The following is a 27,895-nucleotide window of genomic DNA, read 5'->3' as shown; positions in this document are numbered from 1 at the left end:
AATGGACAAATAGACCGTACTATTAAAATTAATAAGTTGTGCCAAATTGTGCCCAAAAAAAGAATTTACATGACCTTAAATTATATTAAAATATATATTCATATATATTGACTAGTGAAATATAAAATGTTAAAATGTATTAATACATAATGTTAAAAATGTTCAAATAAATAAATAAATGCATAATGTAAACAATTTTTTATTTTTTATTTTTATGAAATAAATTAAGTTTTATTTCTTTAAGGACGCATTCAACTGATTAAAAGAGACAGTAGACCGTTTTACACTGTTACAAAAAAAATCTATTTCAAATCAATGCTATTCTTTATTTGAAAAATAATTCTAAAACAACTACTGCGATTTTCACAAAAATATTAAGCAGCACAACTGTTTTCGGCATTGATAATAAGAGATGTTTCTTGAGCACCAAATCAGCATATTAGAATGATTTCTGAAGGATCATGTGACATTAAAGGCTGGATTAAGGACTGTTGAAAATTCAGCTTTGCTATCACAGGAATAAATTACATGGTAAAATATATTAAAATAGAAAACCGTTATTTTTTTATTGTAATAATATTTCACAATATTACTGTTCTTCTTGTATTTTTGATCAAATATTGAAGCCTTGGTGAGACATCTTTCAAAAAAAAAAAAAAAAATTACCAACCCTAAACTTTTGAATGGTAATGGATGTAAATATTATGATGAAATAAATATGTATTAAAACTGTTTTAAAATATATAATAACATTTTATTAAATAATATAAAATATATAATAACAACAAAATTAAATCATATAAAAATAAAAATATAATAAAATAATCAGAAACAGAATATAAAGTTATATGTAATGTAATAAAAACTGTACATGGATTATTGTAAATGTATGAATTTTTGAATAAATTACTGAATATGTATGAATGCAATTGCAATTCACTGACTGACGCTGCGTGATTCTTGTTGATCTTGCTCTCGCTGAATTTCTGACCATTACTGCATGCTCCCATCCGCTCCCACGATTTTTGTCCGCTTCCGCAAACATTCTAATATTGTATATAATTTTTGCGCATCAGGGCGCCGCTATCAGTATGTGGGATATTTAAATCCCTTTTGAATGAGAGCTCGCAGTTCACTTTCACTTTCGATTTCGCGCACGCACTGTGTAAAGGGAGCACATCTTACGATAATAGATATTTGTCAGTGAGCTCGGGATCTGTTGAGGAGCAAATCCTCCAACATCTTGTCAGTTATCTCTCCTTACTTTTGACCCGTGATCAGTCAAACCTGACTTCTGCAGCTCGTGTTGGATGCAGGGTTATTGTTGTTGTTGTTTTTTTCCACGAAATTGGGCTGCTTTTAAAGTGTTGCCATGGGTTGATTTTCCCCATTGGGTTAAAGGTTTGAAATATTGCATAAATTACATTTGGTTGAAATGCTTTTACTGAAACATTTTGCATTCTACCTGTAATAAAACTGTGCTAAATGTTTTGGGCCACACTAGTAGGAAGCATTTGAGCTATGTTTATGATAAATGTGCATAACAGTGACTGTAAAATATGTATTTTAGGGATGGAAATTACATTTTTATATTTGGAACATGGTAATTGTGCTACTTTGGGCTGTTTTTTTATTACTGGCATGGGCTTGGGATGCACAATTAAAATGATGTAATAGTTGTGATCATTATTTTACCTTCCATGATCATTCAGACACGATCAGGTGCAGTACTGAAACTCTTGTCAAGTCTGCATCAAATCAAGCACTCCGTAATTACAGGTAAACTGTCTGATCAGTCAGTTTTGTTTATTGGTCTAATTCTTGTTTCTTGGGTTGCATTTGGTTAGTCACTCAATTAATTATCTTGTGCTTCGTTCCTCCCTTCTGAATTATGTTGTTTTGATAAGGAGTTTTCACAAAGTAAGTCTGTTTAGTTGTGCTATCTTACAATCAATATATAGTAAATGTAAGTTAAAGTGTCGCCGATTAAACCGGTTAAAACTTGGAGTGGCGATGAGGTCTTAAAATGTATGGAAAGAGTCTTAAAAAAGGTCTTAAAAGGTCTTAAATTTAACTCCATGATTCCTGTATATACCCTGTTATACCAGAATAGACTCTGTCCATCTAATATTTTTGTATTAATATTTTGCCTTTTGTATTTGTTACCTTGCTGTGGTCTCCTTTGACCACCATGCAGAGAGGAACAGCATATCCACTGTCACCCGGGACCTGGTGTCAGCATCCAGCCGGATGGAGTGGATCATCCCCCTGATGGTGGTCTCTGCCCTCACGCTGCTCTGTCTGATCATGCTGCTGGCTGTCCTGGTCTACTGGAGGTAAGACACTGTTGAAAAACCACAGTTTGTAAGGCAGAGATGAATTGGTTATTGACCAGCACATTGATCTTATGTCATCTTGGGCCTTTCTCATGATCTTAAGAGAGAAGATAGCATCTTAAATCAGTTCTGTTCATCTGCTTTACTTCTCTTGTAACAGCGTCCACATTCATCCACCTCATTTTTGGAGCTTTGGGTTTTTTGGTGGACGAATGCATCACCTGATTAATATTCATGACAACACGTTTTGTGAAGTAGATCCGTCTGGTCATGGTTGTGGCTGGGTTGTAAACAGTGTAAGGTCGCTCTGACCCCTGAATCCACACCTCATCTACCTCTTTCTACTCCATCTACTGGCCTTTATAAACCTGGCTCAGCTCCCTGGAGAGTCCCAGCCCCATCTGCCCGCCCTCTCCCGTACCGCTCTCAGCCCCGTGGAAACCGAATTAAAATCCTCCTATGGAGCTTCCTGCCAAATACCACCATCCTCCTGTTCAGTCTTGTGTTTGTATGTGAGCTAAGAGGTTGCGGGCCCCCTAGGGACCATGAGTCTTGTGTGAAGGGACCCAGCTGTGCTCCAATCTGTGAAGCTGACTCTTTGAGTGTATCATTTAAAATGTGAACACACAACAGTAATGCAACATTACATTAACAGATACAAATGAAAGCTATTATATTTCAAATGTTTGTATGACATTATATATAATTATTTTTGTTTTTTTTATTTTATTACACTAATATTTTCAGTGTTATTTTTAATAATATTTACGTATTATTATAATATGTATTACTACTTTGAATTCACTTTTATTTTTGTATATATTTATATAATTTTTTTTTAAATTTATTTATATACTTTTTGATGTAATTTATTTTATTTTGAATTACATTTTTTGTTCTAGTAATTTTAGTACTTTAACTTAAACCAATTTCAGGTAATTCTTTTAAGGTTTAAGAAGTTTTTCATCAAATATTCATATTTTATTTGTTATTTCAGCTTTATTTCAATCACTGAAAACAGTTTTTAATAGTTTTAGATTTAGTAATTTTAGTACTACAATTAAGCTTTTTTCTGGTAGTTGCCAAGGCAATTGTTCTAATTTTCATTCAAGTCTAAGTTCAAAATTTTCATCTAATATTCATATTTTATTTGAGATTCATTTCAATCTTTAATGGTATTCATTTTAGTACTTAAACTCAAATTTGGATTTAGAACTTTATTTAGATTTTATACCCTTAGATTGTATATTTCAGTTATCTAAAACAATTTTTAGAGCTTTTAGTTTTAGTTAACAGTACCAACACCAGCTTTACATGGCCTTATAAAGCACCGCTACATTTTTTAGTTTTTGCCTGCAAGTTTCCAATTGCAAAACAATTACGTCAGCAGACAATTCATGGATCTTGAAAGGAAAAGATAATAGCAATTTGATTTGATCACTCGATGGCTTTATAAGAGGTTGATCAGTGACAGTTAAAGTGAATGAAAGACTGTTTGCACGGTAATCAATCTGTTAAGCGAGTGGAAGGAAGACAAGTGACGAGATGCAACTGCTCCCCCGAGAACGTGAAGGCGTACGTCTTCGTCAAGACATCACCATTGTCAAATTTCAAGAACGTCAAGAACAAAGCCACCGAGCGAACAAAAGCCATTCAAAAGATATTCCATTCTCGTTTTCTCATAGCTGGAGTTCATGCAGGGTGTTTACCAGAAAGTATGCAATTATTTGCTTAAAATTAAGTTATGATGTTGCCAAGGCGATAGGCTAATGAGCGGTTTATTTAGGCAGGGTTCCATCTGGATGGCTCAGAGGCTTTCAGTCTGCTCAGACTCACAGATGCCCATTAAAGACCAAAGATGCTCCACTCATCTCCACGGTACATTTCTACACGTACGCATGAGATTGCCTATGAGTTCAAGCAATTTCAGAGTTGATGCATAGACGCAGATGGGGTATGATAAGAGGTTATATTTATCTTTTTACCATTCGCCTGTTGTGCATTCTCAATGATTAGATCGCAGGGTCCAAAACTTCACTGAAGGGCCCTTCTACACCATTAGTCTAACGTCTCTAAACACACGAGAGATCCCCCATCATAAAAAGGTAATTAGTGTAGGGTTCCTGTCCCCCCTCGTCCTCTCTCCTCAATCCCCCAGCCCCCTCCTCCTTCATCGGAGCTCAACAAACCTTCAGACAGTTCTTTCCTTTCTTTTTATCTGATGATCTAGGATGAGTAGCATCTGCTCATTGCTCTGCATAAAGTACAGGTAGGGGCATGCTTATACAAATGCTTCATGGGAATTACATGAAAGTATGTCTTCGATGAGGGAGTGGGAGGGGTCTGTTTTTGTGCACTGAAAAGGAAATAGATTTTTAAAAGGTTGATCCCAAAGCAGCAGGCGTTGCGTGTGCAAAGTTTGGCTGGATATTTGGTATCATCACTTTGCTGTTCATGTATATTTTATGAAACCTACAGTGAGAACTAGATGTTTGTGGGTGTCTGTATTAGCTAATGCATTTTAATTATGAAAATGTGCCAGTGATAGGCTTTATTATGCATTATGAGTTTGCCTAACTTTATTTTAAGGATCTTGAATGTAATTACTGTCATGCTTTTATATTCTTAATTTGTTGCCGTTGAAAATTTTCCAATTATTAAAAACAGGGTGTAACGCAATATAAAGAATTAGTTAAATGCATTTATCATTTAATGCATGATTTGTATTAATAATGATAAGCTGATATATGTCTGCCGAGCTGATTCATTCATCCGATATTTAGCCATTTTGTGATTTTCAGCATCAGCCGATACCATACACACTTGTACAATTAACAGAAATGTGTTTACAGCCGTGTACAAGGATATTGTACACATTCTCTTTTTTCAAATATTGAATTTAAGCCCCGTTCACACCAAGAACGATAGCTATAAAGATAACGATATTAGCGTCCACACCAGCGAACGATATCGTCTGTTCATTCTAAGCGCACGCTCATCTGCCGCTTTAAATTCTCGAGCTCGTTACAGCAGGATGCATTCTGATTGGCTGTCAATTTTTTATCGTTCATCAGCTGGAGAAAAATCGTTTTGAAAGTGATTCCAACTATATCGTTTCTCTTTGTCTTTATCGTTGTAGTTGTGGTGTGGACTCTGCTATTCTTTAATATTGAGAACGATTTTTAGTACTATATCTTTATCGTTATCTTTATAGTTATCGTCCTTGGTGTGAACGGGCCTTTAAGCTAATTCATGTTAACAAAATTCAGTTATTTTGTATAAAATAAATACTTTAATAAGTTAAATTGAATAAAAATAATAATTCATAAATAGACAAATTAATTAATTCAAATTAATTTTGCTTACAATTTTTTTTAAATCAACCAAAAGTCAAAAGGGCAGAGATATTGCACATTTTCTGTTTTCAAATATTTTATTATTTTTTTTATTATTATTATTGCTATTTTGTGACAATAAATACTTAAATAATAATAATAATAATAATAATGTAAATAAAGTAAAACCATTTTGTGTAGAAACCTTGTGATTGAGTTTTATTATGTTTTTCGGTTTTTATTATGTATCATGTCATACATGTGTACAATATATTTAGGCTGTATGCTTGGTATACTCATTCTTTTGTAGTAATGGACTGATATCAGAGTTGAGGCTAAAATTCTAGGCTATTTCTTGAACAGAAACACATGTCAAAACAGCACAAACAAGAGTGTACATGACGTCTAAAGTGGTTTGTAAATTAGACACTGATGTTAGGTGACCACTTAACAACAATCCTCAGCAAGCAGGAGGCTTCCTCAAAATTAAGGAGCTGTCTAAAATCATCCTGATTAACCTGCATTCTACTAACCGGGGGACCGTTTCTGTTCTTAGGAGATTCTTCCAGACTGCACATTTGTATATTGAAGACAGGAACTCCCCCAGAGTGATCCACAATGACAGTTTCCCCATCCTGTCTACAGCGGGTGAGTCGCTAAACAAACATAAATGAGAATACAATGTGCTGCAAGAGCTTTTATTTTATGTAATTTCATAGGAGTTCTTTAGTTGTGATTTTATCAGCAAAGGTAATCCTACAATGGGAGGCAGCTGTCTATTTAGAGAGCAAAGCAGCTCAATAGGTTTTGACATGGCTATTTTGAATCTGAAATGGATCAATAAGATATAAGAAAGCATTACAGCAGAATGAATGAATGTTGTTTATACATGAATATAGTAAAAAATAATGGATGAAATTATATTAAAACCCAAACCCTTACTACCGTTCAAAAGTTTGGGATTAGTAAGATTCATATTATTCTTGTTAGAAATAATTTTATTTTGCAAGGACACATTCAATTGAACAAAAGTGACAGTAAAGAATTTATAATGTTACAAAATATTAATTTAGTATTTTGAATTTCATATAAATGCTGTTTTTTTCTATTCATCAAATAATCCTAAAGAAAAAAAGGATCATGCTTTCAACAAAAATATGAAAAGGCACAACTGTTTCTTGATCACCAAATCAGCATTAGGGGTCATGTGGCACTTAAGACTGGAGTAATGACTGCTGAAACATCACAGAAATAAATTACATTTAAAGTATAATCATTTTTGTAAGAACATTTCACAATATTTCTTATAGTACAGCCTTGGTAAGCATAAGAGACTTCTTTCAAAAACATTCAAAAAATTACAGACCCCAAACTTTAATACAGAGTACATTTTTTCCATGGTGCTTTGCTCAATGTTCACAATGCTCTTGTGGATAAGGACTTTCAAGCTCAGATGATTGGTTTGTGGGGGGAAGAATATCTCTTTTGTATTTCATTGCAAAATTAAAGTCATATTGATTTTGAACTGCATGAGGATGTGTAAATAGCGACAGAATTTTCATTTTGGCTGGGCTTTTAATGATAAGCATTCCTATCTTGCGGTTTTCTCGGTTGTTGAGTGAATGCATATTTTTTGTTCTGTATGGTACTGTTTGTCAGCGGGCGAATGGAAAGTCTGATTGCTCACTTTGGGGTAGTGCATGATTTTCTAAAATTGCATGAACTGCTGTCAGTATTGCCACTCTTTTCTCTCTTGCCCTCTCTCTCTCAGTTTCTTTCCTCTCCTTCTGTCTCCTCATATGACGCAGTGCAGCTCTTGACGGACAGGTCTATATAACTGTAAGCCAAAAGAAGTAAAACTAGCCATTAATGTTTATGAGAACTCCGTTTGAGGTGATAGTTTAATGTCTCTGCTGTAATAGAGAAGTCATCAACAAGCCCTGTTAAATTGAAGAAGTCGTATGTCTGTGCATGTCTCAGTGATTTAATAAGACATAATCTTTTCTGTTAATTGCATAGACACTGAATACAGAGTGGGGGATGGATTGATGTGTGTTTGATCATCCTTCACAATGGCAAAGCAGTAAATGCTCCAGGGGATTCTGGTCTTTTTTAAATATGGTCCCAGCTGTTTGCTGCCCAAGGCTGTAATGAACCATACCTTTATAAGGCCATTCTACGTGACAATAGACCATCAGTCCAGTCCCTTTCTTTGATAGATCACTGATGAGCATTCTATGACACAGATGTGACCAAATATCATCACTCAAGAAGTCAGGCCACAAAAGTAGGGCGGATGGATTTTGGTTCAAAGTCTTTTGTCATTTGGAACAAGGAAGTTTTTTTTTTTTTAAGCTTTTATTCTCCACAAGGGTTTGTTCCTTAAAAGTGAAAGTGGATATTTTGAAATGACAAATATTCATTCAATTTAAAAAGTCTTGAATTAAGTGCTCCAGGGGATTCTGGTCTTTTTTAAATATGGTCCCAGCTGTTTGCTGCCCAAGGCTGTAATGAACCATACCTTTATAAGGCCATTCTACGTGACAATAGACCATCAGTCCAGTCCCTTTCTTTGATAGATCACTGATGAGCATTCTATGACACAGATGTGACCAAATATCATCACTCAAGAAGTCAGGCCACAAAAGTAGGGCGGATGGATTTTGGTTCAAAGTCTTTTGTCATTTGGAACAAGGAAGTTTTTTTTTTTTAAGCTTTTATTCTCCACAAGGGTTTGTTCCTTAAAAGTGAAAGTGGATATTTTGAAATGACAAATATTCATTCAATTTAAAAAGTCTTGAATTAATGAATAGTTGGAATAATTAATGGAAAAAACCCTGCATACATTATCATATGCAGTCACTAAAAATGTATGCTAATTGCATTAATCTGATGATTTGGTATACTATTAAATATTCTGTAAATGTATATTTTGGTCTATTTAATGAAAATATACAAGTTTGGGGGTTTTTTTAAGGTAAATTAATACTTTTATTCAACAAAGGTGCATGAAATTGATCTACATTGTTATAGGTAAATGCTGTTCTATTGATTTTTCTGTTTGTCAAAATATCTGGGAATCCTATTAAATCAAATAATATCTGGGAATATCATGAATCATGGTTTTCACAAAAATATTGAACAGCATAGTATGCATTATTCAAAATAATTACCTAATATAATAATGTATTTGTATTGGGGAATAATTTAATTTAACATTATAATGTAATACTAAGTTTATATGTTTAACTATTAATCCCTGTCCCCAAATATGAGAAAGATATATAATATTTTTATTTTATTTTATAATTTAATACTGTTTATATTTTAAAATTTTAGACATCTATCCCTAAATAAGAGAAAAACATTATTAACAATATATTTACAGTGCCCTCCACTAATATAGGCACCCTTGGGAAATATGAGCAAAGGTGGCTGTGAAAATAAATCTGCATTGTTTATTCTTTTGATCTTTCTTTCAAAAAATTCACAAAATTCTAACCTATCATTGAAGTGAAATAATGGAAAGTGGGGAAAAAATCTCATTATGAAATAAACATTTTTTTTTCTCTAGTTCACGTTGGCACCCAGTTATTGCAACGTCCTTTTCTCAAGATAACAGCTCTGAGTTTTGTCCTATAATGCCTGATGAGTTTGGAGAAGAGATCAGAGACCATTCCTTCTTACACTGTTAGATTTCTAACAGAGGCAGTCAGGTTTAGATTTTTTATCTGCTGGTATTTGATAAATCCATGATGCCATGTATCTGAACAAGATGGCTCTTTTTATTTATTTTTATAGCTTCGTCTGACTATAGAAGCCAGTCCCATTTGAAGTTCCAGTCGTTTATGGCAACTGAATATGCTGGATTTTGTTTTTGGATGAGCGAGGATGATTTTTCTTGAAACCCTCCCGAACAACATGTGATGATGTAGGGGCTGTTTGATATATACATTTTTTAGACTTTCTGACCTCAAGACTCAACTAGTCTCTGCAATTGTCCAGCTGTGATCCTTGGAGAGTCTTTGGCCACTCAAACTCTCCTCCTCACCTTGCATTAGGACGATATAGACATGTCCTCTTCCAGGCAGATTTGTAGCATCTTTAGTTGATTGGACCTTCTTAATTATTGCCCTGATGGTGGAAATGGGGATTTTCAATGCTTTAGCTATTTTCTTACAGCCAATTTCTATTTTGTGAAGCTCAACAATCTCTTGTTCTTGTTCTTCTTTGGTTCTACTCCTTGTGATGGATGATTAAGGTAATTATATATCATATTTATTATCCTGTGGAACAGGAAGTCATGGCTGGACAATTTCATGCTCCTTAGTAACCCTGTTGTGCTAAAAAAAAAAATATTGCAGATATTTTACTCGTAAGAATTTCTAAGGGTGCCAATAATTGTGGCCAACATGCATTGGAGAAAAACAATTATTTCATAATGTGAGTTTCCCCCAATTTCAATTGTTTTACTTCAATGATAGTTTAGAATTTTGTGAATTTTTTTAATGAAAGATCAAAAAGATAAACTATGCAGATTTATTTTTACAGCCACCTTTGCTCATATTTACCAATGCTGCAAATATTAGTGGAGGGCACTGTGATATTATAATTTATTACTATATTTTTTTATTATATAAAGCCCTATTTCTAAAAATAATTATTTTTATTTTAATATTATATTTTAATACTAAGTTTATAAATTTTTAATTATAAACCCATGTCCCTAAATATGTGGAAATAATAATAATAATATTCTGGGTGTTTTTAATGCATTTATCATCAATTTATATCAAAATGTCTGGCTTTAAATAGTCAGTTGTAGTGTGCTGTATGTATGGTTTGTGTTTCAGATGACCTGGAGGCTGTTTCAGTCAGGCAGTTCATCAAACACATCATGGAGCAGTACTCCAACAACCAACATGGCTTTTCTCAGGAGTTCGATGTGAGTATGGTCTTTGTAGTTGGAGCGTGTGAGAATGTGTGTGTATGTGCTCTGTACGTGTACCGGTGCTCCCAGTAGCGCAGAGGCACAGATGGCTATGGCAAAAGGACTAATTAAAGAGGAGCGCCTCATTAAAATCACTCCTCTCGCTGGAGGAATCTATGCAGGAATGCAGGGAAGCTTGAGTCTGCTTCATGCCCACAGCAAACATTTACAAGATCAGAATCCAATATGGACACATCCAAAAGCAAGACCTGCATCTCAAAGCAGATTTACTTAAAAACTTTTACAATTACCAGTATCTGAGATGCAGGAGGTATCAATTCGTTACAGAGGTGCTTTGTTTTACAGATATAGAAAGACGAAATGTGCACGACAGATTAATATCTGCTTCATTATGGCTCACTGGGGAGCTAATTATTATGCTTGTGTATAAAATGTATTTAAAATTGCATTGATGTGACAATAATTAAATGATTTGGACAAATGGGGCAGTTTATGTAAATTCTAATCAAAGTGTGGCTAATTACTGGAATAGTTAACTAATTATTTTGTAAAAGAGTCTTAAATAATTTACCAATAATATGGTCAACAAAATTTCAACAAACCAGTTTAACAGGACTGCATTCAGATTAATCTAAGTATTCATCTGTTTAAAAAAAAGAAAAGATTTTGGACATAGTGTACTCCAACAACCAACATGGCTTTTCTCAGGAGTTCGATGTGAGTATGGTCTTTGTAGTTGGAGCGTGTGAGAATGTGTGTGTATGTGCTCTGTACGTGTACCGGTGCTCCCAGTAGCGCAGAGGCACAGATGGCTATGGCAAAAGGACTAATTAAAGAGGAGCGCCTCATTAAAATCACTCCTCTCGCTGGAGGAATCTATGCAGGAATGCAGGGAAGCTTGAGTCTGCTTCATGCCCACAGCAAACATTTACAAGATCAGAATCCAATATGGACACATCCAAAAGCAAGACCTGCATCTCTTAAAGAAGATTTACTTAAAAACTTTTACAGTTACCAGTATCTGAGATGCAGGAGGTATCAATTCGTTACAGAGGTGCTTTGTTTTACAGATATAGAAAGACGAAATCTGCACGACAGATTAATATCTGCTTCATTATGGCTCACTGGGGAGCTAATTATTATGCTTGTGTATAAAATGTATTTAAAATTGCATTGATGTGACAATAATTAAATGATTTGGACAAATGGGGCAGTTTATGTAAATTCTAATCAAAGTGTGGCTAATTACTACAATAGTTAACTAATTATTTTGTAAAAGAGTCTTAAATAATTTACCAATAATATGGTCAACAAAATTTCAACAAACCAGTTTAACAGGACTGCATTCAGATTAATCTAAGTATTCATCTGTTTAAAGAAAAGAAAAGATTTTGGACATAGTGTAGTCTGTGAATTATAATAACTGCAAGTAATAATTTGAAATCACACCTTCCCTGCAGGAGGTTCAACACTGCACATCTGAAATGAAGATTACAGCAGAACGTTCAAACCAACCAGACAACAAGCACAAAAACAGATACATCAACATTGTTGCCTGTGAGTTATTATTATGTGGCAAACATGAACATTTACCTTCTTAATCATACTGTGAATTCATCTGTGATGAAGTGCTAGCAGTGTGCATGCAAGATGAAGATAAAAGATATTAACATCCATTTAATATCTCAAATTCTGATTCGAATGATACATCATTTATTGCTTTTTAATTCCCAGATGACCACAGCAGAGTGAAGTTGCAGCAACTGTCTGGGAAAGACTCCAAGCACAGTGATTACATCAATGCCAACTATGTAGACGTAGGTATTTTATTACTAAGTGCGTGCTTGTTGCTTTAATGTTTGTTTTATAATTAAATATTCTCCCTCTCAGGGTTATAAAAGACCCAGGGCTTATATAGCAGCTCAGGGCCCTCTGAAGTCCACATTTGAGGACTTTTGGAGAATGATTTGGGAACAGAACACCACTGTGATTGTCATGATCACCAACTTGGTGGAGAAAGGCAGGGTAAGTGATGAATAACCGTTTCATTTTTTAAAACAGACCATGCTTCCACAAAGTTTATTTAATATGCATTAGCATAAAAACTATTTGAGAGTTACGGCAGAGAATTTCAAGGAATTTGAAAAATCAAAATAGCTGAAAATTTACTCACCCTCAGGCCATCCAAGATGTAGATGAGTTTAAGAAATTTAGCATTACATCATTTGCTCACCAATGGATCCTCTACAGTGAATGGGTGCCGTCAGAATGAGAGTCCAAACAGCTGATAAAACCATCATAATAATCCACAAGTAATCCATAGGCTCTAGTCCATCAGTTAACATCTTGTGAAAAGTTGTTTGTAAGAATCCATCATTAAGATGTTTTTAACTTCAAACCTTTACCTTCCGCTAAAATAAGAGTCATCTATGCATAATGCTTTCACTAGTGAACGATCGTTTGAATCAGTAGAGAAATACGCACAGATTAAGCATTGTTTAAAAGTGAAAACAGTCCATAAACAGTACTAAACGATTATGTTGGTGGATTTTGATGCGAGTGCACAACAGGGGATTTACTTTTTCACTGGAGGAAGTGCTATTATGGATTATAGCCAGAAGCGACAGTTTAAAGTTAAAACGTCTTAATGATGCATTTGTTTCTTGCAAACGATCAGTTTTACATTTCACAGTATGTTAACTGATGGACTGGAGTCATGTGGATTATTGTGATGTTTTCATCAACTGTTTGAACTCCTGACGGCACCCATTCACTGCAGAGGTTCCACTGGTGAGCAAATTATGTAATGCTAAATTTCTCCAAATTTGTTCTGATGGAGAAACGAATGCATCTACATCTTGGGATGCCCTGACGGTGAGTATATTTTCATATTTGGTTGAACTATCCTGTTAATGTAGATGTTGATGTTTTAAAAAGCAAAACAGAAGATGCTTTTGTTGTTTTTACAGAGAAAATGCGATCAGTATTGGCCATCAGAGAACAGCGAGGTTTATGGGAACATAATGGTGACTCTGAAGAGCACTAAAGTTTATGCTTACTACACACTCCGCCATTTCATCATGCGCAACACCAAACTGAAAAAGGTGCGTTTGAGCATTTGTAACAGTGTTTACAGAGCATTGAAGTTGTAGATGCTGCAATTTGACCTTTGGCTTGACTCTCCCAGGGTCAGAAGGGAAGGCATAACGAACGGCTGGTTGTCCAGTACCATTACACACAGTGGCCAGACATGGGCGTACCCGAGTATACACTACCAGTCCTCAAATTCATCTCTCGATCTTCAGCAGCCCGTACGCCAGGCACAGGCCCTGTTCTAGTTCACTGCAGGTACTGTCTGCTATGGAACTAAACTCCACCCACTAGTGTGTGAAACGTGCTGTGCTTTCCAACTGTGCAAGGCTTCTCATCCTTACATAATTTTTAGCCGGATGGTTGGAAGTGTTAGACTCTGCTTTGTAGCAAAATGAGATGTTGTTTTTATCAAACCATCTCTTTCTCTGTGTCCCACAGTGCTGGAGTTGGCAGAACAGGCACATACATAGTCATAGACAGCATGCTGCAGCAGATAAAGGACAACGGCACTGTCAACGTCCTAGGATACCTCAAGCACATCCGAGCTCAGCGCAACTACTTGGTCCAGACTGAGGTTATTACCTGTTTGACTGTACTGCTTACTACATACTACATACTATTTGTTAAATTTGTATGTGGAACTATGTAGCATGCAATTAAAAACAATTCCAAATGTAGTGCACTACATTTTGTCACATGACCTCATTATTTTGCGTGTTGCATATAAGGGTTATTTTTGTTAAACTAAAACTAATCAAAATAAATGATTTTAATTGAAATAATGCTGAAATTAAATATAAATATTAGATGAAAAACAAATGAAATGGAAACTAGAAATGTTGCCTTGGGTGATTGAAGTTGAAACACAAATTAAAAACTGAAAAAAAGAAAAAAAAACATAACTGAAATAAAATTAAATTACGTCTAGTGATATCAAAAAAAGATGAACGCTGATAATATAAAAATAAAAGCTCATTTAAAATATTAAAAACTATAATACTAAAAATAAGTAATAATACTAATCATTCAGAATTTAATTCTAATTTATTAATTGTATTAATCATTCTAATAATATTAAAATAACACTGTTGCATATATAGCGTCCAGTTAATAGTTATTTAGCATTTTGTGTATTTACTTTTGGCAATCCAGTCAAATGTTAAGGTCAATTCAAGTGCACTGCATTGTGGGAAACAGTATGCAGTGTTTTTTGATTGTATTCTGCGGATTTTGGCAAATGTAGAAGGTCATTTGGGTATAATAAGCATATAGGACATTTACATACTGTTTGCACTCTACATACTGCATACTGGAAAAAATTGTATGAGTAGAATTGCAGTAAGCTATTCTGAACTTAACCATATTTTGTCATTTGCAAATATAATGTTGAGATATCACATGCCTAATGCCACATGCTGTGTATGTGTGACCTACAGGAGCAGTTTATCTTTATCCATGATGCATTAATGGAAGCTGTGCTTGGCAAAGACACCGAGGTGCCTGTCTGGCAACTCCATAGTTATGTCAACAGCATTCTCACCTCGAGCCCCACAGGACAAACACGCATGGACAAACAATTTAAGGTCTGGACTTGATGACTGTGTTGTGGCTTTATGCAATTGTATTGAGATGTTCATTTTCTCAGTTAGACAACTAACTTGCTCCTCCTTGTGGACGCTCTTGTAATTGTTCCTCCAGTTGTTGACGCAATGCAATTCTCACCTCACTGAGTGTTTCAGTGCCCAGAAAGACTGCAACAAAGAGAAGAACCGCACCTCGTCGGTCTTGCCAAGTGAGTCGCTAAACCTTCTAAACCCATATATCAAAATCAACACTCCAGCTTCGTTGCCAACATGGATTTTGTTGTATACTTAGTATACAGTGTAGCACAGTGTGGTAGCACCTTTTTTTTTTACAATAAATAATAGTTAAAATGCAAAAAAAATGTTTTTTAATAATATAAAAACAGTTTACATCTTAGTTTTTTTTCTATATCTACTTGTGTGTGTTCTTTACAGTATATTTACTGCACTGTACTGATTTCTAGATCTACTTTTCATATGATATATTTATATTCCTATGTATGTGTGTGTATATATATATATATATATATATGAATATATAGAAAACGTATATAACTTTGGATATTTTTGTATTACGTATTTACTGTTATAGTATTTATTAATATTTTGAATTAACCATAATTTTTATATTTTCAGACTTCATTTTAATTTTAGTTTAAATTTGAATGATTTTATGGTTTTTTTTATATTTCCATTTAGCTTTTGTTTATTTTATTTCATTTTTAATTTAAGGTTTTAGTACTTAACTTATTTAATTCAGTTAGTTGAATTTAGTAGAATTTTTTTTTTTTTTTAATTACCAACTATTTTAATGTAGTTTTCTTTTTCATTTTAATTTTGAGTTTTGAATTTTGTTAGCAATAACAACACTGCAAATCCTAATAACCATTGTTACCAAATTATTTCCATGGGAAAAAGAACAGAAATATCCAAGGGAGTTGGCCATTTTTTAATTGCTGAGTGTATAATTGCCTTCTTCTGGAAGATTAGTTTTAAAAAACATAAGGTGATGAAGAATGGTAAACGATAGCATTTTTAAACACTGACTCAATGAATGATACAGTACAAGGTTTGGTTTGCTGTGACGGTTATAGTGAGTTGTTTATCATTGATGCTTTGCCCCTCAGTGGAACGGGCTCGGGTGGCACTAGCTCCCCTCCCAGGAGTAAAAGGAACCGACTACATCAATGCCGCCTACATTATGGTACAGCACACAGAACATTATACATTGTTTTGGATCACATTTAATAATGCATGAAACATGAATTATTTGTGTAACTTAAACAGCTCCTTATCTGCTTGTCTCAACACAAGCTGTGATTTTCTTTTAGAATGAAATCAATGTTTATCCACTCACAGGGCTATTACAGGAGCAACGAGTTCATCATTACCCAGCATCCTCTGCCCCACACAACCACAGACTTCTGGAGGATGATCTGGGATCATAATGCTCAAGTTATTGTGATGTTGCCAGACAACCTCGGCCTTGTGAGTACAGCGTTGAAGAGCTACTTATGAACATGAGTTTTTCATGCTGCCTCATATAACTTATGTTCTTTTTATACATATTCAGCAAGTTGTGTTAATGCACTCTCAAACGTTTCATACCAGCAGGTTATCATGGCACTTATCTTTAGAGTTCAATTGAATTATTACGTTATATAATACTGAGTTAACTTTTTTTTAAATATCTAAAGAGCACCCTTTATTCAAGACATATTATATGTAAATAGGTCATTTCTGGTTTACAATATATTACTTAATTTGTTTAACATTTATTATAAAATCATTTGTATTTGCTTGTAAATGTATAAATATTAAATGTGGAAACATGCTCAACATTTATTAATTAGTTGAATCTGTTAACGTTATATATAAGTGGATGATATATGATATGATATAAGATATGATATATGATATGTGCTATGCCCTGCTCTTCTTTTTATAGACTGAGGATGAATTTGTGTACTGGCCCAGCAGAGAGGAGCCCATGAACTGCGTAGCTTTCACTGTCACCCTCATTAATACTGACAGACTCTGCTTATCTAATGAGGAGCAACTCATCATCCACGACTTCATCCTAGAAGCCACACAGGTACCTCAGTCACAACACAAACATTACTCTTAAAGGCAGGGTAGGTGGTTTAAAGCCTCTTTACATCCCGAAGTTAAGTGGTCTAAATGTATTTATATGAATTTATATGGTCTGTGGAAGGGGCAGGACCATAAAATGTTCATCCAATCATATCCCCCGGCCCGAGTGCTACGATAGGCTGTCTTACCTTCCTGTCAACATGTGTATTTGCATACCTCTTCACACCATGTTCACGCAGACATGATAGGTCATCAGTGCATTCCATTACGCTGTTGCAGCCCGAGCCAGAATGGAAGGCGTTATTATTGTAATATTATGCGCTCTGTACTGTAATATTTTCTCACCGGTGAATGAGACATGAGGTAATCTGATGGTGTTGCATTCAACCCTTCACCAATGCCATCTCTCATCGTGTCGCTGGTTAGCCTCTGATCTGCCTATACGCATTCATGTGTTTTGAAGGAGGCGTGGCTTTGGAGAGTGTTTTGCAGGGAGGGTGGAATCTTATGCTTTCAAACTATCTTGCTGTTGCTAAGCCTCCCCCGAAATCACCTATCCATACTTTAAAGGTTTAGTTCACCCAAAAATTAAAATTAGCCCATGAATTACTCACCCTCAAGGCATCCTAGGTCTATATGACTTTCTTCTTTCAGACGAATCTAGTCGGAGTTATATGAAAAATTGACTTTGATCTTCCAAGCTGTTTAATGGCAGTCAGCGGGTGTTGCAGTGCATCAGTCCAAAAGAAGTGAAATAAAGCGCATCCATCCACAAGAAAAAGTGTCTCACACAGCTCCAGGGGGTGAACAAAGGCCTCCTGTAGCGAATTGATGCGTTTTTGTAAGAAAAATAACCATATTTAAAACGTAATAATCAATTTAATCTAGCTTGCGCTCACTGTTGTAAACGGAAGCAGCTCCGGGCGGATAACGTAGGACGTCGGCGTTGCGCATGCACCGCTCAGAAGTGACGAACGCGGAAGCGCAGGGGAGAGATCAAAACAAAACAACGGTCACTATTTAGAAGTACAAAACGAGGATTTGTATAGAAGAATGTTGGAGGATTTCGATATAAGCCAAGGGGAGACTGGTTTTGCTTTGCTAAAGTAAGGAAACTTTGCTTCATTTGCTCCTGTAAACAAATGTTGGTTTTCACGAGACTCACCGGCGCATGCGCAACGCCGACATCTTACATCATCCTCCCGGAGCTGCTTCCGTGTACAACTGTTGGCACAGGCTAGATTAAAGAGATGGATGGATGGGTGGGTAGGTACTTGATCTCATGTTCTAAATTTGTGCCAACCCATTTTACTTCCCATTTATCTGCACTTGCTGAGTTGCATAACTGTTTATCTTTGCTCTGCAGGATGACTATGTGCTAGAAGTCCGACATTTTCAATGTCCAAACTGGCCAGATCCTGATGCATCCATCAGCAGCACATTTGAGCTCATCAACATCATCAAAGAAGAGGCTATGGCAAGGGATGGTCCCACCATCGTGCATGATGAGTGAGTGCATAAACCATGAGTAGTAGTGTACGTGACCAAAGGGAGAGAGAGACTCATGGATTGTGTGTTTCAGGTTTGGCGCCATCTCTGCCGGGATGTTCTGTGCTCTGACCACACTTTCCCAACAACTGGAGAACGAGAGTGCTGTGGATGTCTATCAAGTGGCCAAAATGATTAACCTCATGAGGCCTGGCGTCTTCACTGAAATTGTAAGTTCCTCATAATAAAAGTCTGCTTGATGATGAATTCGATTTAGAGAGGTCATTGGGGTTTTGTGTAGAAGTTTGATGCAGTCCAATTGGAGTTCCAAAACGGTTAAAAAAAATTATTTTCCTTCATTGCGTTTATTTCCTTTCTTTTTTTGTTGTTTCTCTCTACCTCTTTTAGGAGCACTATCACAACCTTTACAAGGCTATGCTCAGCCTTGTCAGCAGTAAAGACTTCAGACTTGGCTTCAACTACATGGACAAAATTGCTGGGATAGTGGTAACAGATGAATCCAACCAGGCTGAGAGCATGGAGTCCTTGGTGTGAAGTTTTCGGGAAAATGAGATGGAACAAAGTGGTTCCTTGAACTTTCCATGAGGCCTTTTTTCCCAGACTCTTGGTGAAATAAAAAAGAAAAAAACAACAACAACAAAAAAGTGCTTTTATATGCTGATAAAAAATAAATTCTTTTGATATTTATTTTTGCTGCTTTTTGTTATCCTGCTGAGCGCCACAACCTGCTCTCCAAAACATACACAGACACACACACACACACACACACACACACTGTCTACTTTGCACTACACTGTCAGTGTTACTACTTGATGCTTAGCTGATTATTCATAATTGTGTTGAAAACGTTTCTGAGTATCACTTTATTGTTGCCGATAAAGTCTACAGACATGTGAGGGTGATCAGCGACAGCACATTAACTCACACATCAGCCTCATAGCCATGAAACCTGTACACAGAAAACTCCAACTTAATGCTCAACATGATGCGACTTTTAACCGTCAAGCATTGTGACTTGTTAGATTAATATGTTCTTTTTTTATTTATTAAGATATGTCAGTTTATGTCTAACTTATATACATTATTTCAGTGTGGTATCATAACAGCAACTGTGAACATATATTGTTATCAGTAGCATTTCTATTGTTTTGTAATATATAAAGATATTGATCAAAAACAATTCTCGTTTTCTTTATTTCAGTTATGTTTTTCAATGGCCACTTTCAATACATTTTTATAACAGGCATTTTCTTGAAAAGTTGACTTTTTCTTGGAATGGTGACTGTTCTAAATCATTGCATAACATATTTGGACATACTGAGAATTCATATACTGAAGTAAAAGTACTTCACTGAAAACTACTTGAAAAGTTAAAACAACCTCTTAAATCTAGTCAATGAAACTGATGATGTTCACCTGATACAGATTAGGGTGACCATATTTTAGTTTTAGTATTAAAACACGCATATACACACACAAAGTATATACAGTATGTATATAGTACTACTATAGTATATGACATTCATTGTTCATTTTGTGTTTCAAGAATGAGGTCCAAGGCAGTGTTAACCTTGACAGCAAATTTTGATTTAGTCTATAGTCTTGGATGCCATTTTAGTCATCTGAATTGTTTTAGTTTTAGTCGACTAAATGCCATAAGATTTTAGTCGACTAAATCTACAGTAGACACTATTTTCGTAGAGTACAGTAGATTTAGTTGACTAAAATCGAATGGGTCCGAACCCAATTATAATATTTGCTCCTTTTCTATTTTGCATTTACTTGTTTTTTTACTTTCAGTACTTAAGTTTAATAATAAAAAAACACTTTTCATACTTAAGTACAATAAAAATCACATCCTTTAAAACTTTTACTCAAGTAGGCTATATTCTTTAACTTCTACCAAAGTCATTTTCTGTACTTTTACTTTGCTTTCCCCATCACTGAACATCTCGAGCTAATAACATGGGTGTTATACTCATATCTGCCACTAGGACTCTGAGAGCAGTCCACTAGTACGTAGGGAACGGTGCTTCTTCTGTTTTCATCAGTTAAGTGTTCTGTTACACAGATGACACTGACATCTTTGTTGCATTTAAATTGTTCATAAACATCACTTTGTTTAATTACATTTTATACATCACCAGCTAAGCAAACATCACTGCACACAACAATGTTTGTTTTCTTTGTCTCCACCCGCGCACATGTAAAAGTGAGCTCGCCCAAGTGTGACGTATTTCCTTCATGACTTAGGTAATGCCATCTTGATACGAAAATAGTGTCGCATGAGTAGTGTGAAGCGGAAAATTATTGTCTTGATATTGTATACAGAGATAGCATTTTTTAGTTTTATTCAGATAAGAGCAGAAAACTGACACTGTTTTCCGTGTTCACTGGCTCATTCATTCCCGGCAGTCACATTTTCTGAGCGAGGAGCGCTGCTGCTTGTGGCGCTAACAAAGGAAAATCTGGATCCGAGCAGTTGTTCATTGGTAATGTTATTTTAATTTTGTTTGATTATAACACATACATTAATATGTATCTACACAGTATATCGAACTATTCGTGGTCTATCGAGGCCGTATTTTACTGTTGCTAAGCAATAAGGATTCGCGAGTTGTTCGCACGCGCTAAGTACTGAAGTCGCGCGCAAGGCCCAGCTCGCATTACAAGTGGAAGGGTTTTTTTGTTTCATCTCAGCGACTCGATTCTTTTGAATCGGTTCACTGAAAAGATTCGTTCAGGGACACATTTTGATATTTTTAATCGTGATAAGTCATTGAATTATTCGTTCAACGAAACTGAAATACATTATTATTATTATTAGTATGTATTAAATGCGTTTCTACATATTTACATTTACCGAGTATATAAGCATCATAAACAAATTTCCAAACAAATGACAACAACGCACACCTGTTATTTTAACAATAATAGCCTGAATCGTGAATTTCAATAATGCATTTCGTTCACGAACGAGATGTCTCGTTCAATGCTATTTTGACTCCTATTCGTAAACAGACTCGTTTAGTAAAGGGGGCGTGGTCGCTCGGCATGTCCAACCAATGATACAGCTCCTTCACAGCCTGCACGCAATTGCTATTGGTTCGCTATAGCGAGTCTTTGGTCACAGGTTTATGAATCAAAGTGACCGAGGAAGATTCGTTCAAAAACATTGATTGTTTCACGAAGGAATCGCCACTAATTATACCATTTACTCACCAACAGCTCGATTTAGGAGAGATGGCCGAGATGTACATTCGCGTCGCGGAGGAGGAGAACGAGGAGCCGATGGAGATCCCGTCAGAGGACGACGGCACCGTGCTGCTCTCCACGGTGGCCGCTCAGTTTCCAGGGGCTTGTGGCCTGCGTTACCGGAGCCCGGTGTCTCAGTGCATGAGAGGAGTTCGCCTGGTGGAGGGAGTCCTGCACGCCCCCGAGAACGGCTGGGGAAACCTGGTCTATGTGGTCAATTACCCTAAAGGTAGGTCATATGATCAATACGAATAAGCCTCTGATTCAATTTAGAATGTAAATATGAAAAATATTCCAAATAATTAGCACATTTTATAATATCAAATGACATTATTAACCCTAACTTCTCCCCCTAGAAACATGGGTCAAGAATAGGGTCTTTTTTGTGTGCATTTTAGGGTTAATTTATACTTGAACATTGAGGTTATATGTCATAACCCAAGTTGAGCACAGTGGGGTGATGGAAACTTCAGATTTACATCTTTAGCTGTAAAAATCCAGTTCATCTTGATTTAATGGGGTTGTTTTTGTTGCATGAAGGGTGATTGACATTCTGTGGATGTGTGAACAAGTGAACTTTCTATACTAGAAACGGTTCTGCCGGATAATAAGAGGAAGATGGATGAGATCGATGCTTCATCTGCAACGAAGATCAAGAGAGGAGATCAGAAGACTTCAGATCTGATTGTGCTGGGTCTGCCATGGAAGACTACAGAACAAGACTTAAAAGACTACTTCAATACGTTTGGGGAAGTCATCATGGTGCAGGTAAGACATACTGATACAAATATAATTCTCCAGCTGTGCTTGTCTTTGTACTGCCATATTTTGGTGAAAGCAATCCATGATTTCTGTCTCTTTGTCTAATGTTTCTAACTTTTTATGTGGCTCAGCTGTCAGTAATGAAGTCAGAGTAGATCTGGTATGAACGCAGCTCTTGACTTGATTCTGTTACATTAGGTCAAGCGGGACGTGAAGACGGGAAATTCGAAAGGATTTGGGTTCGTGAGGTTTGCAGAGTGGGAGGCTCAGGGTAAGGTGATGTCACAGCGGCACATGATTGATGGCAGGTGGTGTGATTGCAAACTACCCAACTCAAAGGTTAGTGTATTAGTTTTTTTATGCTACAGTTGAAATGTTTGGGATTGGTACGATTTTTAATGTTTTTGAAGTAAGTTTCTTATGCATTTATTTGATAAAAATACAGTAAAACAATAATATTGTGAAATGTTATTCAAATGTAAAAAAATTTCATTTTAATGTATTTTAAAATGTATTGTATTCCTGTGATGGCAAAGCTGACGACATTTTTTTTTTTCAGGATTGTTCGATACTTAGACATTCAAAAGAACAGCATTTATTTGAATTAGAAATCATTTGTAACGGGCTGTAATTTGTAAAAGGCTACGTTCACACTGCAGGCAAATGTGGCCCAAATTCGATTTATTATTATTTTTTTTTCATATTGTTCTTTTGAGCATGCGGGTCAGTTCAGAACCATGATCTGTTTACACTGGAAATCTGATATTGGCCACATTTAAAACAACAATGTGAACAGCTATACAAAAAAATCGGATCTGAGCAAAGATCAGAATTGAGCACTAAGACTCGCAATGTGAACTTAGCCTGTCTTAAAAAAAAATAAAAAATACCTTGCTGACCCCAAACTTTTGAACAGTAGTGTATATGAAGAAGTATGTATGTTAGTCTGAGGCTTTTACTTTTGGGGTGCTAAACAGAATGATCTTTTTGAAAATTCAACAGCAAGGTCCAGATGAGCCAATGAGGAGCAGGAAAGTGTTTGTGGGCCGTTGCACGGAGGACATAACCGCTGATGAGCTCCGTCAGTTCTTCATGCAGTATGGGGAGGTCACAGATGTTTTCATTCCTAAACCCTTCAGAGCATTCGCTTTCGTCACCTTTGCAGATGACCAGGTAAGCTATTGTTGTTTTTAGGTGATAAACCTAAAGGTATAGAGAAAAAAAATGAGGCAAATGTGACAAATTGTCAGTTCTTTTCTATTCTGGATGGAGAAATCAGCTGGTCATGCATACATAATTAAGATTTTCCATCTTCCCTCCAGGTTGCCGCCTCCCTTTGCGGAGAAGATCTGATCATCAAGGGCGTCAGCGTGCACATCTCCAATGCTGAGCCGAAACACAACAACACTAGGCAGATGATGGAGCGGGCAGGGCGCTTTGGGAACGGGTTCGGAGGTCAGGGTTTCGGAGGCAACCGTAGCAGCATGGGGGGTAGCTCCAGCAGCATGGGAAATTTCAGCAATTTCAACCTCAATCCAGCTATGATGGCTGCCGCCCAGGCCGCTCTACAGAACAGTTGGGGTATGATGGGAATGTTAGCACAGCAGGGTCAGTCGGCATCATCTGGCACGAGCACAAGCGGCACGAGTTCCACTCGGGACCAGACCCAAACATACAGCTCGGGCAACAGCAACTACAGCAGCTCGGCCGCTCTCGGCTGGGGCTCCGGCACTAACTCTAGCGGTAGTGGGTTTAACTCCAGCTTTGGGTCTAGTATGGATTCCAAGTCGTCAGGGTGGGGTATGTAAGCTGGTTTGAGTTTGTAGTGTCAGTATTTCTAGCGTGTTTGGTAAGTATTTTCTGAGAGACTTATCTCGTCACGTTTTTGGGAGTGGGGATGGGTGAAAAGGGAGTCTGGGGACAAAAGAAAAAGAAGAACGTTTTGTACACTGAATGGGATTTGAGTTAGTGTTTTGGAGTAAGATGTTAACCAGGGTGCTACGTTTAAATGTACCATCTTTAGTGTTATGTTTTTCCCCCATGTTTTATTGTCTTGGTCGATGCAAATGAAGCATTTCAACTAGATTCTTATAATGCATGTTGTTAAAATTTGTGGATATCTGAATACGCATGAGAATTGCATCATATTTTAAGTACATTTATCATTATGTAGGACAAAAAAACAAACTTGCATTGGAAAGAATCTGGTTGAAACCTGAACATATTTTAAGTTCAGCTTTATTTCAGTCCAGTTCAGCTTTATTTCAGTCCAAACCCTTTAAAACAAGCCTTCATCAAAATCTCTTCTGCAGTTGACATCTGTGGGGTTTGCCTGGGAAGAGCGCCCTCTATGGCAGCACAGTGTGGCTGAGGTCATTATGCCACCTTCCTCACCATGTCTATATGCTCTCTTCGCACGGCTCGATGACACGGTGGGTGTCTTTTTTTTAATCCACCAATCTGTATTTTCTGCTGAAAACCTCCTGAGCTGAGATGGTATTAGGCCTGATCTGGTTTTGAGAAAGCAGCGCACTGTATTAAAATGCAGGCAAAGACTGGAGGCAAAGTCTTTTATTTATTTTTTTCTTCCCCCCCCCAGGTCCATGTTTTTAAAATTAGTGATTTAAAATATTTTATACAATCTATTGTTTCAGAGCTTCATACTCCCAACAAAGAGATGTTTACAGGATTCTTTATTACAATAAAACACGAACTCATGATTGAGTAAAAGAAAAAGTTTGGTGTTTTAGAATTGAATGTGATGTATGTACAAATATTTGCACGGCTGTTTTATTACTACATGCAAAAAAACAACTTTGTACAACTCAAATGTGGATAATGAGGATTTGTTCATTTATTTTGTTCAGTCTTCAAGCTCATTCTCCTCAGCTTCCTCTTCCTCTTGGCAGTATTCCTCTTCCTCTTCAGTTCTTGGTTGTTCTTCGCTTTTCTGCTGAATGTAGTGGTACTGGGAAGGTATAGCAAAGGTACAATGTTTTTTCACTCATTTGATAGAACTGTCAAATCTAAATGCGCTTAAATGGCAACATTTCCTTGTAACTTACAAATATGATACTGTATTAAATATGATGTAATTACATGAGAACTTAAAAATCCTGTTAAATTAAAAAAGTTAATATTTTTGTTAAGTTACAGTATTTCACCACTTATGTACTTAAGTTTTTTATATTAACTTAAATATTTACATTTCATGGTTTGTTTATCGATTTAAAAAATATATATTTCAGAATTAATTCATAAGATTTGTATGAAAAATGCTTTTTGTTTTTTACTATGCCAAGACTTCTGAACACAATTACCTTAAGGTAACCCCCCAAAATAATTTTTTTTAAATGTATTTTTTGGGGTGGGGCCTTGCACATGGATTGCAAAAAACATGTTTTAATATCAAATCATATAAATCATTCTACCAGTGCAGTGGTTCTCCTCGCTGTCAGCTTTACATCATCTACTGCAGGGGTGTCAAACTCATTTAAGGTTGGGGGCCGGATCGGAGAAAATGTCCCCTTGTGTGGGCTGAATTACCTTTTGTTAAACCCTAGTTTGCTCACAATTACATTAATATTAACCATACAAGCTACACACAACTAATTGAATTCACACATTTAGGGGCCTGGAATATGGCTGGCCGCAACTGAAACCCAGGCGGGAAGTCCGTTTGGGGATGGAGGAAGATGGAGGATGCTGTGGTTCTGCATCTCTGGTAACGGCAATGGACACGGTAGACTCCAGCAGAATTTGATTGATGTTTCAGAATAAGCGCTTTTCTCAGAACCGTTTAAGCCTAATACATCTCAATCTGTATTTTCTGCTGAAAACCTCCTGAGCTGAGATGGTATTAGGCCTGATCTGGTTTTGAGAAAGCAGCGCCCTGTATTAAAATGCAGGCAAAGACTGGAGGCAAAGTCTTTTATTTATTTTTTTCTTCCCCCCCCAGGTCCATGTTTTTAAAATTAGTGATTTAAAATATTTTATACAATCTATTGTTTCAGAGCTTCATACTCCCAACAAAGAGATGTTTACAGGATTCTTTATTACAATAAAACACGAACTCATGATTGAGTAAAAAAAAAAGAAAAAGTTTGGTGTTTTAGAATTGAATGTGATGTATGTACAAATATTTGCACGGCTGTTTTATTACTACATGCAAAAAAACAACTTTGTACAACTCAAATGTGGATAATGAGGATTTGTTCATTTATTTTGTTCAGTCTTCAAGCTCATTCTCCTCAGCTTCCTCTTCCTCTTGGCAGTACTCCTCTTCCTCTTCAGTTCTTGGTTGTTCTTCGCTTTTCTGCTGAATGTAGTGGTACTGGGAAGGTATAGCAAAGGTACAATGTTTTTTCACTCATTTGATAGAACTGTCAAATCTAAATGCGCTTAAATGGCAACATTTCCTTGTAACTTACAAATATGATACTGTATTAAATATGATGTAATTACATGAGAACTTAAAAATCCTGTTAAATTAAAAAAGTTAATATTTTTGTTAAGTTACAGTATTTCACCACTTATGTACTTAAATTTTTTATATTAACTTAAATATTTACATTTCATGGTTTGTTTATCGATTTAAAAAATATATATTTCAGAATTAATTCATAAGATTTGTATGAAAAATGCTTTTTGTTTTTTACTATGCCAAGACTTCTGAACACAATTACCTTAAGGTAACCCCCCAAAATAATTTTTTTTAAATGTATTTTTTGGGGTGGGGCCTTGCACATGGATTGCAAAAAACATGTTTTAATATCAAATCATATAAATCATTCTACCAGTGCAGTGGTTCTCCTCGCTGTCAGCTTTACATCATCTACTGCAGGGGTGTCAAACTCATTTAAGGTTGGGGGCCGGATCGGAGAAAATGTCCCCTTGTGTGGGCTGAATTACCTTTTGTTAAACCCTAGTTTGCTCACAATTACATTAATATTAACCATACAAGCTACAATATAATAA

The 27,895-nt window shown here is 36.0% G+C and overlaps 2 protein-coding genes across 2 annotated transcripts in view; both read left to right on the top strand.

The window, feature by feature from the left end:
- The window catches only part of LOC107560997 (receptor-type tyrosine-protein phosphatase gamma-like), a 102,255-nt gene extending 82,740 nt beyond the window's left edge, over positions 1-19,515 (top strand). Inside the window, exons 12-28 of the mRNA XM_016245320.1 lie at positions 2,198-2,336; positions 6,228-6,319; positions 10,525-10,616; positions 12,083-12,179; positions 12,357-12,439; positions 12,513-12,647; positions 13,592-13,726; positions 13,810-13,970; positions 14,154-14,289; positions 15,152-15,298; positions 15,414-15,507; positions 16,426-16,502; positions 16,658-16,786; positions 17,247-17,393; positions 18,759-18,901; positions 18,975-19,110; positions 19,289-19,515. Coding sequence (XP_016100806.1) covers positions 2,198-2,336; positions 6,228-6,319; positions 10,525-10,616; positions 12,083-12,179; positions 12,357-12,439; positions 12,513-12,647; positions 13,592-13,726; positions 13,810-13,970; positions 14,154-14,289; positions 15,152-15,298; positions 15,414-15,507; positions 16,426-16,502; positions 16,658-16,786; positions 17,247-17,393; positions 18,759-18,901; positions 18,975-19,110; positions 19,289-19,435 — 2,090 coding nt within the window. The 3' untranslated portion in view covers positions 19,436-19,515. The remainder of the gene's footprint in view (positions 1-2,197; positions 2,337-6,227; positions 6,320-10,524; positions 10,617-12,082; positions 12,180-12,356; positions 12,440-12,512; positions 12,648-13,591; positions 13,727-13,809; positions 13,971-14,153; positions 14,290-15,151; positions 15,299-15,413; positions 15,508-16,425; positions 16,503-16,657; positions 16,787-17,246; positions 17,394-18,758; positions 18,902-18,974; positions 19,111-19,288) is intronic.
- Positions 19,516-21,142: 1,627 nt separating this feature from the next.
- LOC107561006 (TAR DNA-binding protein 43-like) lies at positions 21,143-24,844 on the top strand. Its single transcript, XM_016245326.1, has 6 exons — positions 21,143-21,393; positions 22,130-22,385; positions 22,746-22,924; positions 23,117-23,257; positions 23,921-24,091; positions 24,241-24,844. The coding sequence occupies exons 2-6, from the start codon at positions 22,145-22,147 to the stop codon at positions 24,724-24,726; spliced, it is 1,218 nt and encodes a 405-aa protein (XP_016100812.1). The 5' UTR covers positions 21,143-21,393; positions 22,130-22,144; the 3' UTR covers positions 24,727-24,844.
- The last annotated feature ends 3,051 nt before the right edge of the window (positions 24,845-27,895 follow it).

The sequence above is a fragment of the Sinocyclocheilus grahami genome, unplaced genomic scaffold (genome assembly GCF_001515645.1).
Source record: "Sinocyclocheilus grahami isolate Dianchi unplaced genomic scaffold, SAMN03320097.WGS_v1.1 scaffold751.1, whole genome shotgun sequence".
NCBI classification, from domain to species: Eukaryota; Metazoa; Chordata; class Actinopteri; order Cypriniformes; family Cyprinidae; genus Sinocyclocheilus; species Sinocyclocheilus grahami.
This window is presented reverse-complemented; position numbering and strand designations above follow the sequence as displayed.